The 13,689-nt window shown below is 35.4% G+C and overlaps 1 protein-coding gene across 4 annotated transcripts in view; it reads left to right on the top strand.

Moving 5' to 3' along the window:
• Window positions 1-13,689, top strand: part of LOC138694635 (monocarboxylate transporter 9-like) — a 127,088-nt gene extending 113,399 nt beyond the window's left edge. For all 4 annotated transcript variants that reach the window (XM_069818557.1, XM_069818556.1, XM_069818558.1 and 1 more), the window contains 3 exons: window positions 6,125-6,599; window positions 10,480-10,671; window positions 13,320-13,689. In XM_069818557.1, the coding sequence (XP_069674658.1) occupies window positions 6,125-6,599; window positions 10,480-10,671; window positions 13,320-13,483 (831 nt within the window). In that variant the 3' untranslated portion in view covers window positions 13,484-13,689. The remainder of the gene's footprint in view (window positions 1-6,124; window positions 6,600-10,479; window positions 10,672-13,319) is intronic.

Raw genomic sequence — 13,689 nt, forward strand, 5'->3', positions numbered from 1 at the left:
TTATTAAATAATTATGCAAACAGGAGTGTGCAACACGTTTAGTTTTTCCCGGATTATTCTTCATTAAATGTTGACGTCTCGTGCTGCTATGCATTCGGTTGCGTTATAGTCCAAATTCAACATCGGAATTACGATACGAACTTCCTAGCTCCCATTACAATAGAAATGAACAATTTTCTTGAAAACAATGTGGGTTTAATATTATGTGCCACATACGAGATACAGTATTAGATTTACAAAGTAGTTGTTCACCAGATGGTAATAAGAAATAGCGTCGTGCATTACAGGCGCTATGTTCGGTTCAAGTTTGTCGAGTATGCCGAAGTTCGATATTCGCCTATCTTTGCTCTGCAGAAGATCCGTCATGTTTGTACCACATTGTTACAAAAATATTCACTCTGCTCCACTCTTATACCTTTATGTTTTGACCACTCCAGGATTTTAGCACAGATCTTACGATTAGTTTCTTTTATGAAATAAGACGAAGTTTTTAATGTCTTGCTTATCTCTCTCATGTTCGAACATTTCAGGACATTAGTAAGAAATACTGTATCATATTTCAGATTTGCTCCAGTAACGTCTTGTAACAAAGAACGAATATTTTCAGAGTACAAATATTTATCCCAACCCCCTTCTGAACATAAAAGGAGTATTTCTTTTTATAAAGTGAAAATGTCCATTGTTATTTGTTATAATGAGGCTAGAATCATAATTATTGTATACTTCGTGTGTTTTATGTGTATGGGTAAATTATTTTAGATTGGGAGTTACGAAGTTTATAATTACAAATTATTCTTTTTTCATATTATTCGTCTATTATTTTCTTGTTCTAAGGCCGTGGACGACTGGAGCACATGTTTGGTTACCACCTGACTATACATGTTTATCGTTCTGGTTCATTGACATTGAGAGCTGCGCTACTACTTTTCATTCGATAGAGATATAGTCCAAGCCCACATAACTTAACAGTTTTGGTACCAACTTCCTAGCTCTGGTTATAACACTTTTTCACTATCTATAACGGCAGCCTCTGTTCTGCCGTAAATTTAAGTTGACTACGTTGAATCTATAATATGTTTTATGCCATTTCTTGCTCTATTTCTTAAATTGATAAATATACAGAACGTTAATTAATATGTGAGAAAGGGGGAGTGGATAATAGGATTTAAAACATGCAAAAATTTCATGTAATTATATAGTCAATTTCGCTTTGTTTTTTAATTAGTGATCGTAATACTTTTTCCTCATGAAACTAATAATTATTGAAAATAATAATTGCATCATAACAGGAACTCTTACACAGGAATTATTATTTATGTTTTCATACAAGAAATGATCCTCTGAATATTATTTTATTTCCAGGTGTCTGAGCTATACATAATGTCTCGAAATTGACGCTCATGGACTACATCGTGTGAATCCTGAGTGTAAATGAAGACAAAAATATTAATGACAAAATTTCGTCCAAAATTTTTAGTTGCACAATTGGGCAACACTGCACAACATAGTTGTATGTCTACTGTAATGTAACAAGCAATTAAATGACAAGAAATGAGTAAATAATAATTTACACTATTACGAAGTTATGAAGAAACATAACGCAACACAGGAATAATTCGTAAATTATTATACAAATATAATTAAAATAAAGTCAATAAAATATAAAATTTTAAACAAAAATAAGAAAGAGCGGAGCAGGTGGTTTTTAAAATGCATATTTAGCTTCAAAGTGTACCGGATAACTTGGACTACGATCGCATGAGTGTATTTATTTGTAAATACAGTGTTGCCACATTGTGTAATTAAAATTCTTCGGATGAAACTGTCACAAATTTTCGTCTTCACTTTCATCCAAGATTCACACTATATTTAGACTTGACTGTTTTCACTGTGTCAATTCTGTAATTAGCAATCTTTTTACATAGATATAGTAAGTAGTGATAATTTATTATACAGGATTTTCATTTCAAAACTTCCCAGTCTAAATAACTAATTATTTAAATTGAATTCAATTTAAACCAAAAACACGTCAATTTAGATAGTGAGGGGGAAGTCTGAAACCAGGCTTAATTGCATTTTAGATTTCACCTCCACTCCCGCCGCCCCCACTTTGAAATTTCAAATGGCACACCTTTTTATATTTAAATATGAAAGAGCATTCAATTGTTTATACACCTCATTCATTTGTTTTCGCATCTTTTGTTTTCTATCGTCGCCTGGAAACTTGTATTTTTGTTATTATTGTAGGATGAAAGCACAGTTTATTTTGTGTAATTTCCTAAATTTAATCAATAAGGATGATTTATGTTTTCTCTTGAAGGCTATACACTATTTTAAAATAATTTAATACACAAACACAACTATTATATGAAATGCTCAATAAGTTGTTGAAGCTTTATTCTCTTCATCTCTAATCAACAATAACAAAATTCCAGGTTTCCAGGCGACGATAGAAAACAAAAGATGCGAAAACAAATGAATGAGGTGTATAAACAATTGAACTCTCTTTCATATTTAAGTATAAAAATATAGGGATGCCAATTGAAATGTAAAAGTGGGGGTGGGACGCTGGGGGTGGAGGGTGAAATCTAAAATGCAATTAAGCTTGGTTTCAGGCTTCCCCCTCAATATCTAAATTGATATGTTTTTTGTTTAAATTGAATTCAATTTAAATAATTAGTTATTTAGACTGGGAAGGTTTGAAATGAAAGCCCTGTATAATGATTTGCAATAATATTGGAGCAACCAAAGCACTAAGGCAGTGATTCTCGACATGAGGTACACGTAATTCTATTGCTTGTAATCTCATTTTTTTGGTCATTTATTTACAGTTACAACTGATAATTTTAAATAACAGCAATTAAACAGAGTCCGGTAGAATGATCTCCCCGATTTGAATTGGCCTCCATACAGGTTTCTTGATAGGTGCGCTTGAGTGGCGTATATCTTTGACCAGCACAAGCTATGTCATTTCAGTTACAGGTGAACATCATGCATTTTGCTGTTGAGAATTTATAAAAAGTGCTGACTGTGATTGCAAGCTGTGGCAATTTCGTGCCCATTTTACAGTAAGTCGACACGAAAGAATTTCTGATAAGAAAACCCTATAGATGAGAACAGTCAGATAAAATGTCCAACTTTCAAACAGAAGTCGTCCGGTAGATGTCGCAACTTTCGGGCTTCCGAAAATATCGCAGCAGTGAGGCATACTGTTACATCTCCACGACGTTCAGCCATTAAACATGCTCTTGTATTGGGAATATCTTATCGGAGTGAGAGCACAGTCTACTATATACAGTCGCGAAGCTTGAGGTGATTTTTTGCAAATCTCGCGATAAAGCGCTCCAAGCGGTTAGCAACTAGAAACAATAGACTGTCCACGGTCGACTTTGCATTTAGAGTGGATGAGTCGTATTTCCATCGAGTGCTAGGTCGTTGCGTATTTCGCATTGATGCTCGTGAAGAAAAATCCTAACATCTATTTCTTATTTTACTTCTAGATGCAAAAAGTGGTTAATAAACAGCAGGAGGGAAGATCTAATGACAAAGAATGAAGCATATCTTTATAATAATATAAAGTTTTGCTCTCTTCATTTCGAAAACACACAATTTATGAATGAAAACAAAAATAAATTAATCTGGAATGCAGTTCCAACTTTATTTGATGTTTCAAATAAACCTGTTCTGTTATTACCTGCAGCTGAGAAACAAAAGCTTTGCACTAATTCTACGTCTGTATCAGCTGATTCCTTGAATAATTGTACATTTTCAGACAACTTAGGCCTACTTCTTTTTTCAAAGGATATGTTTTTAATTATAGCTGTTAATTTTGTTGTTATTTTTATTTGTTACTTTACTAGAGACGTAGAAAAAGTAAGTCTGTTACAATAAAATTTATTGATCACGTTTTATTTCCAATTCTGGTGTGATTATTATTGCTTAACCTCAACCCACTTTGTTAACTATGTAAGCCTACACTACAAGTACCGGTACACGTAAGTTACTCCCATTAATTCATATTTCCATTATTATTGTTATTATATTATTGTTGTAAAGGGAAATGCGAATTAATATTTATTGGTTTCATAGTTCATTATCGTTATAATCTTGAATGAGTGAAGCGATTATAGTAAATTTCAGTTCGTTTTGCACAAACAAAAATAATATTAACCTATTTCTTGCAGGTATCTTCGAGTTTATGGTGGAATTTAATATACTTTATTAAAATAATAAATGAACTTTATCCATTTAATATTTCAATAATGGAAAGAAGGTGTTAATTTTTCCAAAAGAACACGACAACGAAAGTGTAACATATTTTGTCATCTGCTAGGAGAGATCTGTGATGATGAGGCGATAGTAGCGATCCTAGTGGTGGGCAACTACCCATGTTTGCATTTTTACTACATATTGAGCTTCGCGACTGTATATAGTAGACTATGATGAGAGGCAAATTTTACACCTACAAGTTCCATCTCTACAAAGTCATGGTGATTCAGGAACTTCGGCAACGTGACTGGCTCAACCGCCAAGATGATTGCCGAGGCCATGTTGGAAAAATGTTCCAGGCGATGCTGTTGTGCTCAGTGACTAAGCTCATTTTCATTTGTCAGGCTGCGTCAACAAACAAAACATTCCATATTGTTCCCCTGAAAACCCTCGAGAAATGGATCAGCGACCTCTCCACGGTGAGCGTGTTACTGTTTGGTGTGCTGTTGCACAATTTGGAATAATAGGACCATTTTTTTTAGAAAGAAGGACGCACAGTCACTGTCGTGAAGGCAAGCATTTGGACGATATTACCTTTAAAACAAATGATGTCAAAATGGCAAACATTTTTCTTTAAGATGGTAAAATATTATTTTGAATAGGATTTATGTTGCTCTTGTTATTAATGTTTCTAATCGGGGAGATCATTCTGCCAGACCCTGAATTATAGTTCCAGGCAATGAAATATTGTTTTAGACTAGGTTTTCTGAATTGTGAAAAAGGTGTTGTTTTGGTGGTTGCTTGTTTTTAACCGGAAATTTGTGTCAGTCTGCGCGTCGTTTGATAGCAATGTTTGGATCTACATATACAGGTGAACAATTTTTCTCAAAATTAAATAACAATAAATCACTAACATGGACCATTATTAGCAACAGACATTTAATGCCAGTATTACGTCTGTGTTCTTTGGATACAGACTTCCGATTATTAACAAACTTGTAGGAAAGAAAATTTGTCCAAGAGCAAAGACAAGAAAGTCCGAATAAAAAAGATAAAGGTGAGTGAATTATTTAATTATAAATAAAACAATGTTATTATTACAATTATTAACATCACTATTGTCATTAATGTGTAATTGTTTATTTTCAGAATGTATAAAGTACAATCACAGTCTAGTGTATACAGTCACGAAGCTTGAGTTGTTGAGGATACTAGGAACAATAGACTGTGCCAGTACCATTTCGCATTGTCTGTGAAGAGACGATAGTAGCGATCCTAGTGGTTAGCAACCATCTATAGATGCATATTCCCTACGTATTGAGCTTCTTGACTGTATATACTAGACTGTGGTACAATTATAAAATGAAAACTTAATAAGTTAGTAAGTTGTACAAAGGTGATGCAAAGTACCAGCCGCCACTGTTAGTAGTACGGCATTTGTTTATTCGCTCGACTAGGCTTATCTACTACCTATCTTGAACCATTAACACGACGTCACATGGAGGAAGCTCTCCTTGAGTGATGTTGCCATCTCGAAACCTGGGTACGCAGCGAACCTTAGTGTAGTCAGCCAGTGTAGATTTGGGAATGCGTCTAGCTTGAGGGATAAAGATCTTGTAAGGTCGCAGTGCTGTGTCGGAGTGCTACCTTCCCGAAATTTCATTCCATGTTGAACAACTACAAGAGAAGAGAGGTAATAGTGGAAGAGAGCAGTCCGTTCAAATTCATAGCTTGGGAGCGATGTTCGACACCCTTGCTACTCTGAAAAGATCAGACCAACTTTCTCGCTTGAGGAGTTCCTTGTGTAGGCTAGAATAAAATAGGATGAGAAACACTGGGGATAACGGAATAATTAAATCATCCTTAGCCTTGAAGAAGAATTAGAGATTACAAGACAATATTTCTGTTGTTTCAGGTTTCCAACAGATTCACCGAAGGAAATCGTGATCATACTTGGTCTTTACTCCGCCAAACCCCTGACGAGGCAGAGGAAGAAGACTATTCAACTTTCAGCAAACCGTCCACATCTTCAGATACATCTGATCCTGTAATTAGAACTCGAAAGTCTTCGTGGTGTGTTAAGTTCGTCAAATCGCTTATCGAATCTTTGGACTTGGCGTTGTTAAAGGACCCAGTGTACGTGAACATTGTTCTGGGACTATCTCTGTCTTTTGTTAGTGATACGATATTCTTTACTGTGTTTCCCTTCCATCTGGCTCAGAAACCTTGGCCGGCTTGCACTGAAAAAGAAGTAGCTCTGTGCTTGTCGATTACTGCAGGAGCGGATGCTGCGGCAAGACTTATTTTACCCATATTGGCGGACAGATTCAGGGTCGGCCCACGTGCTGCGTATCTCCTGGGATGTTTCTCATCGGCCATCGCAAGGTCAAGTAAGTATTTATATCGGCATGTTACGAGACTTTCACCGTGATCAAAGTGATGCCAGATTTCAGTTTTTTGTCACATTCAAGGTGATTCAGGACCTCTGCAACAAACTCTGGGGATCAATAGACCTCGGAATGAGGATCAATTTTTTGTAAAACAATCCATGTTCTCAGGTACCTCGTGTAGGAGCTACGCGACATAAAAAAGATAGGTTTTAATGACATTTACAGTTAATTATGAAATGAATTATTAATTTATGTCAAGTAACCTTGCGAACAGGTTACAAATGTCTTGTCATTTTGCTGCTCTTGAATGGAGCGTTCTTCGGAATACGCTTCCGCTGCTCATGGAGGATATACCTTCACGATGTAAGGGGACATGTGATTTAACATAACATCCCAACGCACTTTAACGTGGTTGTACGAGCACATCTGAACAACATCTACTGGGAGCAATGGATATGGAGAGCCGGACCTGTTGCGTGGCCAGCGTGATCACCTGACTTCAAGTCCTTAATCTCTTTTTCGTTTTAGACATGTGATGTAATGCACCACTCGAATTTACAGCAGAGAGGAGCCGACTATGCGAGTATTAGCTGCTTTTTATCAAATTCGACACAGGCCAATAATCACTGTTATGGCGGTGTAACGCATGTAATCAGGTTCAGAGCAGACATTTTGAATACCTGTAACTTTTCAGCAAACATACTTAAAAATAATTAATTTCATAATTGTTAATGTCACTAACACCTGTCTTTGTTTCGATGTCTCTTAGCTCCTAAACGAAACATCGGAGAACATGGGTTGTTTTACGAATAATGATCCTCATTGCGAGATCTATCGTCACTGCTGGACGTCAAATGCAACGTAGGAGTAGGTATATAATACAATGGAATAATAAATATTCGACAATTCTCAGCGGCGAAGTTAATATAAACATATGTCTAATAAATGTCGATGGATGCGTACATACCGCTATTTGAATATGAGTCTCAAAAAGATAATTTGAGAATTATTACAAAACGACAAGTGCATTATTGTTTGTATTTATTGATGATAAATACACCAACAGTTTATAATTAGATATGTTAAAGAAAGATGTATGCATTATGTTTGTGTTATTGACTGACAAAACACAAATAATCAGGAGTAGGGTTCCCAAGTTTGGGTTGATGAATTCCAAGACAACTTATGTAATGCACAAAAAAAGTTATTGAATCAAATACGACAATTTAAGAGCAATTTGCACAGTTTCTGTGATAAAGCAATTTGTACAGCTCATCACAGTTAGTTGGTATGTCCAGTTTAATTTAATTGACCTATGTTGTTAATCTTAATCTACTTGCTAATCACATTTGATTTTAATTTGAACCAATTTCTTCACTTAATTAGTTGTTACAATTAGTCAACAGCACAATATGATTTAATGTACTAACATACATAAACGTCAATATTTTGTTTTGATAACTTTTAGACAAAACTGCACTAGCGGTGGCAGACATCGTAGTTGAATTTTTAAACATGTAATTGTCTTCAGACTTGACTTTCTTTTTCAGATCTGTCTACCCGTAACATAGTCATAAAACTCAGCATATGACATACTTAAATATAGTTTCACCTGGATTTCTACCTTCAGCTGATCATCACTTACAAGCAAACATTCTGATGGGGCAGATAAAAAAGTTAAATTTTTTCTTCCACAATGTTAATAATGTCAAAAGAAGAGCTTTTACAAATTTTGGTCACTCGACCTCAATTACGAGCCCGTCTAGAAAGTGATTTTCCCTGGGGCCGTTTACAAAAAAAAAAAAAAAGCATAATTGCAAGGAAAGATTTATTGAAACAGATATAGAAATTGTTGCTCTATTTCTCAACATATCCTCCACTAGAATTGAGATATGTATTTGTCATACCATGAGATCAATTTTTGTATCCTAGTGTCGTAGAAGTCAGCCGCCTAGGATCGGACCAGCGTTTTGACAGCCGTCTGCATCTCTCTGTCGATCCCATGGTATGACAAATGTCTCAATTATGTTGGGGAATATGTTGAATAGCTCAACAATTTCTGTGTCTGTTCCAAATAAATTTTTCCAATTAAATTATGTTTTCTTTCTGTTAACGGCCTCTGGCGAACTTATATTTTTACGACTCTCGTAATTGCGGTCAAATGGCTAAAATTTGTACAAGCACTTCTTTTGATATTATTAACATGGTAAAAGAAAAAAAAAATTAACTTTTTTATTTGCCCCCATCAGAATGTTTGCTTGTTAGCCTAAAAACTAAAAACCTCTCACATTTGGCCTAAACATTGAAAACAGGCACTGATAAAACGAAAGAAACTAGCTTTAAATGTTTCTTATAAACTTTCTATAAGAGTTCCTGAAGCAATTTCACTATATGAACATTAAGCTTAAGAGCATTAACCAAGACTTCTAGGTCACTCCATGTGGTTGGTAGAGTTTTCAACGATAAAACAGATATTTAAACAAAGAAAATTGGCAATTCAAAATTATACAAATTTTAAAAGGTAGCCTATTGTAAACCTTTTTCAAAAGACAGGAAAAAGAAATGGACTTGACTCAAACTTCTTTCTGTCCACATCACCCATACTGATCGGAAATTATTCTAATTCCAGGATCTTTGCTGTCCCAGTGAAATAAAAAAATTTATCCTGGACGTAGTACTGTATATCAATGTCATAATTATTATCAATATTTCCGGAAACAGAATTGATAGCAACTGGTTTACACTTAAATCCCAACATATAGGCCTAACTAGTTTCAGCACGTAAGCGAAGAATAACTTTTTCAAATAACGTGTTGCAAACGCACTTTCTTTCTTTCTTTCTTTCTTTCTTTCTTTCTTCTAACTGGTGTGTGCCGTTACACGTCACTGACTCTAATTTGGGCAGATACTAACTTTTCCACTGGCTGAAACATCAGTGAACGAACACAGCATTTCAATTAAGCCATTAAGGATAGAGCATGTTCAAACCCTTTAAAATCTATATCCCTAGTTCAGAGTTAAGCCCGCAAACCTCCGGTTTCAGGTTATGTTTTGCCTTATCGCATAATCTTTAATTAATGTATTATTAATTTATTACCGATAGATTATTTTCTGCCTCTGATTGAAGTTCTGGATGATAAGTAGCCTACATCTATTATCAGGCAGTGCATCTCAGAATTGTTTGTATGCATCTGAAGTCTGATTAGTGTAATACGTGGCTGATCGGCGATGTATGCAATGGAGGGGGAAAGGAACTGGCCACCCTACCGAATTATCTCCTGGTCTAGTTGCCTAATAAGTGGTGCCTTGTTGATATGACTTGTGAGGTTCAGACCTGTCTTCGGACAGTTGACTAAACAACATTACTTGCCATGGTTGGTAGTGGTGGTAAAGGTGGCAGCTGCAGCAGAAGCTGTAGTATATAACAACAGTTTACTACGTCCATGTACATGTAGTCTGTGCTATACCTTTCTGACTACGATTTGTCATGTGCAACACTACACAACTAATTTTTATTGTCCACCGTTGTGGAGTAACGGTTAGTATTCCTGACGGTGAGACGAGCGGGTCCGCATTCAAATCCTGATTAGGATAAGCAACGTGGTTGAGGTTTATTCCAGGTTTTCCCTCAACCCTTTAACAGCAAATGCTGGGTAACTTTCGGCGCTGAATCCTGGACTCATTTCATTTCCATTATCTCCTGCATTTCATTCAGACGCTAGATAACCTTATCAGTTGATAAAGCGTCATAAATTAACCAATCAAAAGATTATTCTTAGATATTATTATTATTATTATTATTATTATTATTATTATTATTATTATTATTATTATTATTATTGATTTTGTTGTATTAATGTGATGATCTGTGTGTTTCCAGTTTTCGCTAGCGTGCAAGGTTTTATGGCAATCGCCATCATGTCGGGTGTTGTCGGTTTTCTGAAAGGAGCCATCATGGTCAATCAATCGCTCACTATCGCAGAACACTGCCCGTTGGAACGATTTGCAGCCGCATATAGCCTGTTCATGGTTATAAATGCCCTGATCACACTTTCTCTCGGACCACTAATGGGTAAGCTTAGTCATTAATTCATTAATTCATGTATAGGGCAGGTTTTTCATTGCAAACTCCTGCATTTTCCAATCTTTCCGATTTTTCGCCTTCCTCTTAGTCTCTGCATATGATCCACGTATCTTAGGGGTGCTATTCATAGACATTTCGCTAGCCCGCGCTACGAGCGTGCTAAACTAGCCCCGGCTATCGACTGGTTGCTTGTACGGGATTCATATCATGTCATATCGCTAACACTGGTTTATGAATACGAAAAACGTTAGTTCGCTGATCATCCACCGGAAGCCCGCGCTAAGAATATCTATGAATACGGCCCTAATGTCTATCATTCTACTGCTCCGGACTTTTCTTCCGTTCACCACTTCTTCCAGTGCATTCTTCAGTAGGCAGTTTCTTCTTTTAGCCAGTGGCCCAATCAATTTCTTTTTTCTCTTCCTGATAGCAGAGCTAGGAATTTAGTACCAAAACTGTTAAGTTGTGTGACCTTGAACTAAAGGCCTATGTCTACCGAATGAAAAGTAACAGCTCATCTCTCAATGTCAGTGAACCAGAACCACAAACGTGTACAGGCGGGTGGTAACCAAACATGTGCTTCAATCGTTCACGGCCTTAGAACAAGAAAGTAATAAAGGAATAGGCTAACATAAAAAAGAACAATAATTTGTAATTCTGAACTTCTCACCCTTTGTCGACTCATTCATACTTTCTAAACAAAATTTTACATGGAACAATTCACTGTTAATTTTCAACTTATCCTTAACTAATCTTGCATAGTGTCCATTTTTTCCTAGCTGCTTTCACTTAGTGTAACGTCTTTACGTTGGTATTGGTATTTATATTTACTAACGTAGGTTTATAATGAGAAATTGTGTATCATTTACATAATGTTATGGCTATTTCGTCCCAAACCACATTATGGTAATAATTTAAGCATTACTCCCAATCACTACTGGTTAAGTTGTAATCCTATACAATTCTATAAAACATAAGCCTTTTAAGGTAAACAGGGGTAAGCGAAACCTGTAAATTTAATAGTTCAAATTTGAAATTTAATAACCTGCTGAATGTAAATTAAAATTTGTCTACAATTTTAAACAGGTGACCATCAATACCTTACCCAACTATGGTGAAAAGGAAGAAAAATTACGTTATTAAATTGAGATCCGACCAACGCAAAACATATTATTTTGTCGGGTCATAGGTTACACTTGCCCCCAGTGCTGGGACCAATGTAATCTAGTACCTTTCTGCAGCAAAGATCAGAATATGTCTTGGGGCAAGTGGATATGAAAGGACATTACATTCTGTATAGAATGAGAATGTTATATTTTGGGCATTTAATACACTGCAAATATTTAAATGAAAAAATGACACACAAACTAAGTAAGCAACTTTTTTATGTTCTTAAGAACTTTTAAGACAGATTGGAAGAATTAAAAGACGCATAGAATGAGAATTTTATATTTTGGACATTTAATACACTACAGATATGTAAGTGACAAAATGACACACAAACTATATAAAAAGCACTCTTCATATTTCTAAGATCTTTTGCTTAAGACAAATTGAAAAATCAAAATACACATAGAACGAGAATTTTATACTTTAGGCATTTAATACACTGCAAATATTTAAATGACACACAAACTAAATAAAATACATTCTTTGTGTTCCTAAGAACTTTTGCTTAAGACAAATTGAAAGAATCAAGAGACACATAGAATCAAACATTTATAATTTGGGCGCGAAGATGTTTTCACTCAAGAATATATGAGGAGCTTGGTATCAAAGTTGGACAACTCCACTTTTGCTTTTTTTTTTTTTTTTTTTTTTACAGGAGAGACGAAACACTAGATCCTTAGAAACTAATGTCACCGTTATACGCACATTTTTTTTAAACATTCTCATGGGGCATAGAAATATTTTTTCAATCTCAAAATGTGATTAAAATTAATATTCAGGTCGCAATTTAAGTTCAAAAAGTGGAGTTGCCCATCTCTGAAACTAAGTCATGGCGTTGTCTGTTTTTTAAACCAAATGAAGTCATATTTAAAGTGGAGTTGTCTGTTTTTGAAACCAAACGAAGCCATATTTAAAGTGAAATTGTCCACTTTTGAATCTAAGTCACTTCTAACTCGGTTTCAAAGCAAATTTACGTAAAACAGTACTTATTCATCCACAAACCGATTATATAAACAATCAGCTATGTTGGATTCGCTATGCGTCATGGGAAATGGTGGTACGAATGTGGGTTTTTATTGACTACTGAAGGAATTGTCCCAATTTGAAACCAAGCCACAGTGGAGTTGTCTATATTTTGATTCTAAAGCGCACAATTAAGTGCTATTTTCGCTCTGTTCTGTCCGTTTTTGAACCTAAATAGTTCCAGAATCACATTCAGCACACAAAATTCTATGAGAAACAATATCTCGAAATCGCAAAAAATGGAGTTGTCTAACTTTAATACTATGCTCCTCATATGTGAAGTAGCTTCTAGTAGCAAGAACATTCGATAGTTGGCGCCACTTTACAAACTAGTCTCTCTGCGTTTAATGACATGCCTCAAATTTACACTTATTCCAGTTCACCTTATATTTCTTGATCTATTTATCCTGCAATTTATTTTAAAATGTTTTTATTTATTACAGGTGTAGTTCGAGACGAAACCAACAGTTACCCCATCAGTATCCACGTGCTATCAGCCATTTTGTTCTTGTGTGTACTCATGTGGCTTATGGAGTACTTTTGGGTGTCATACAGGACACACACACTGCGATCTGTGACACACACACTCAAGACTCGGCTTTGCTAGACGCAAGAGCGAGTGAAACTCTCATTTCAAAATCATGTGTAACAAATTTTACATCACTTAGGACTTATGCTTACAAGTTACAGGCACAGATCGAAATTTGTGTCCATATCGTATACGAAGGAAATACGGTATATTATACTATGTGCAATGTAACTATGTTTGCTTGATACACGGAGAAAAATTATTAAAGACATTAATTGACTTTA

The sequence above is a fragment of the Periplaneta americana genome, chromosome 2 (genome assembly GCF_040183065.1).
Source record: "Periplaneta americana isolate PAMFEO1 chromosome 2, P.americana_PAMFEO1_priV1, whole genome shotgun sequence".
Classification (NCBI taxonomy): Eukaryota; Metazoa; Arthropoda; class Insecta; order Blattodea; family Blattidae; genus Periplaneta; species Periplaneta americana.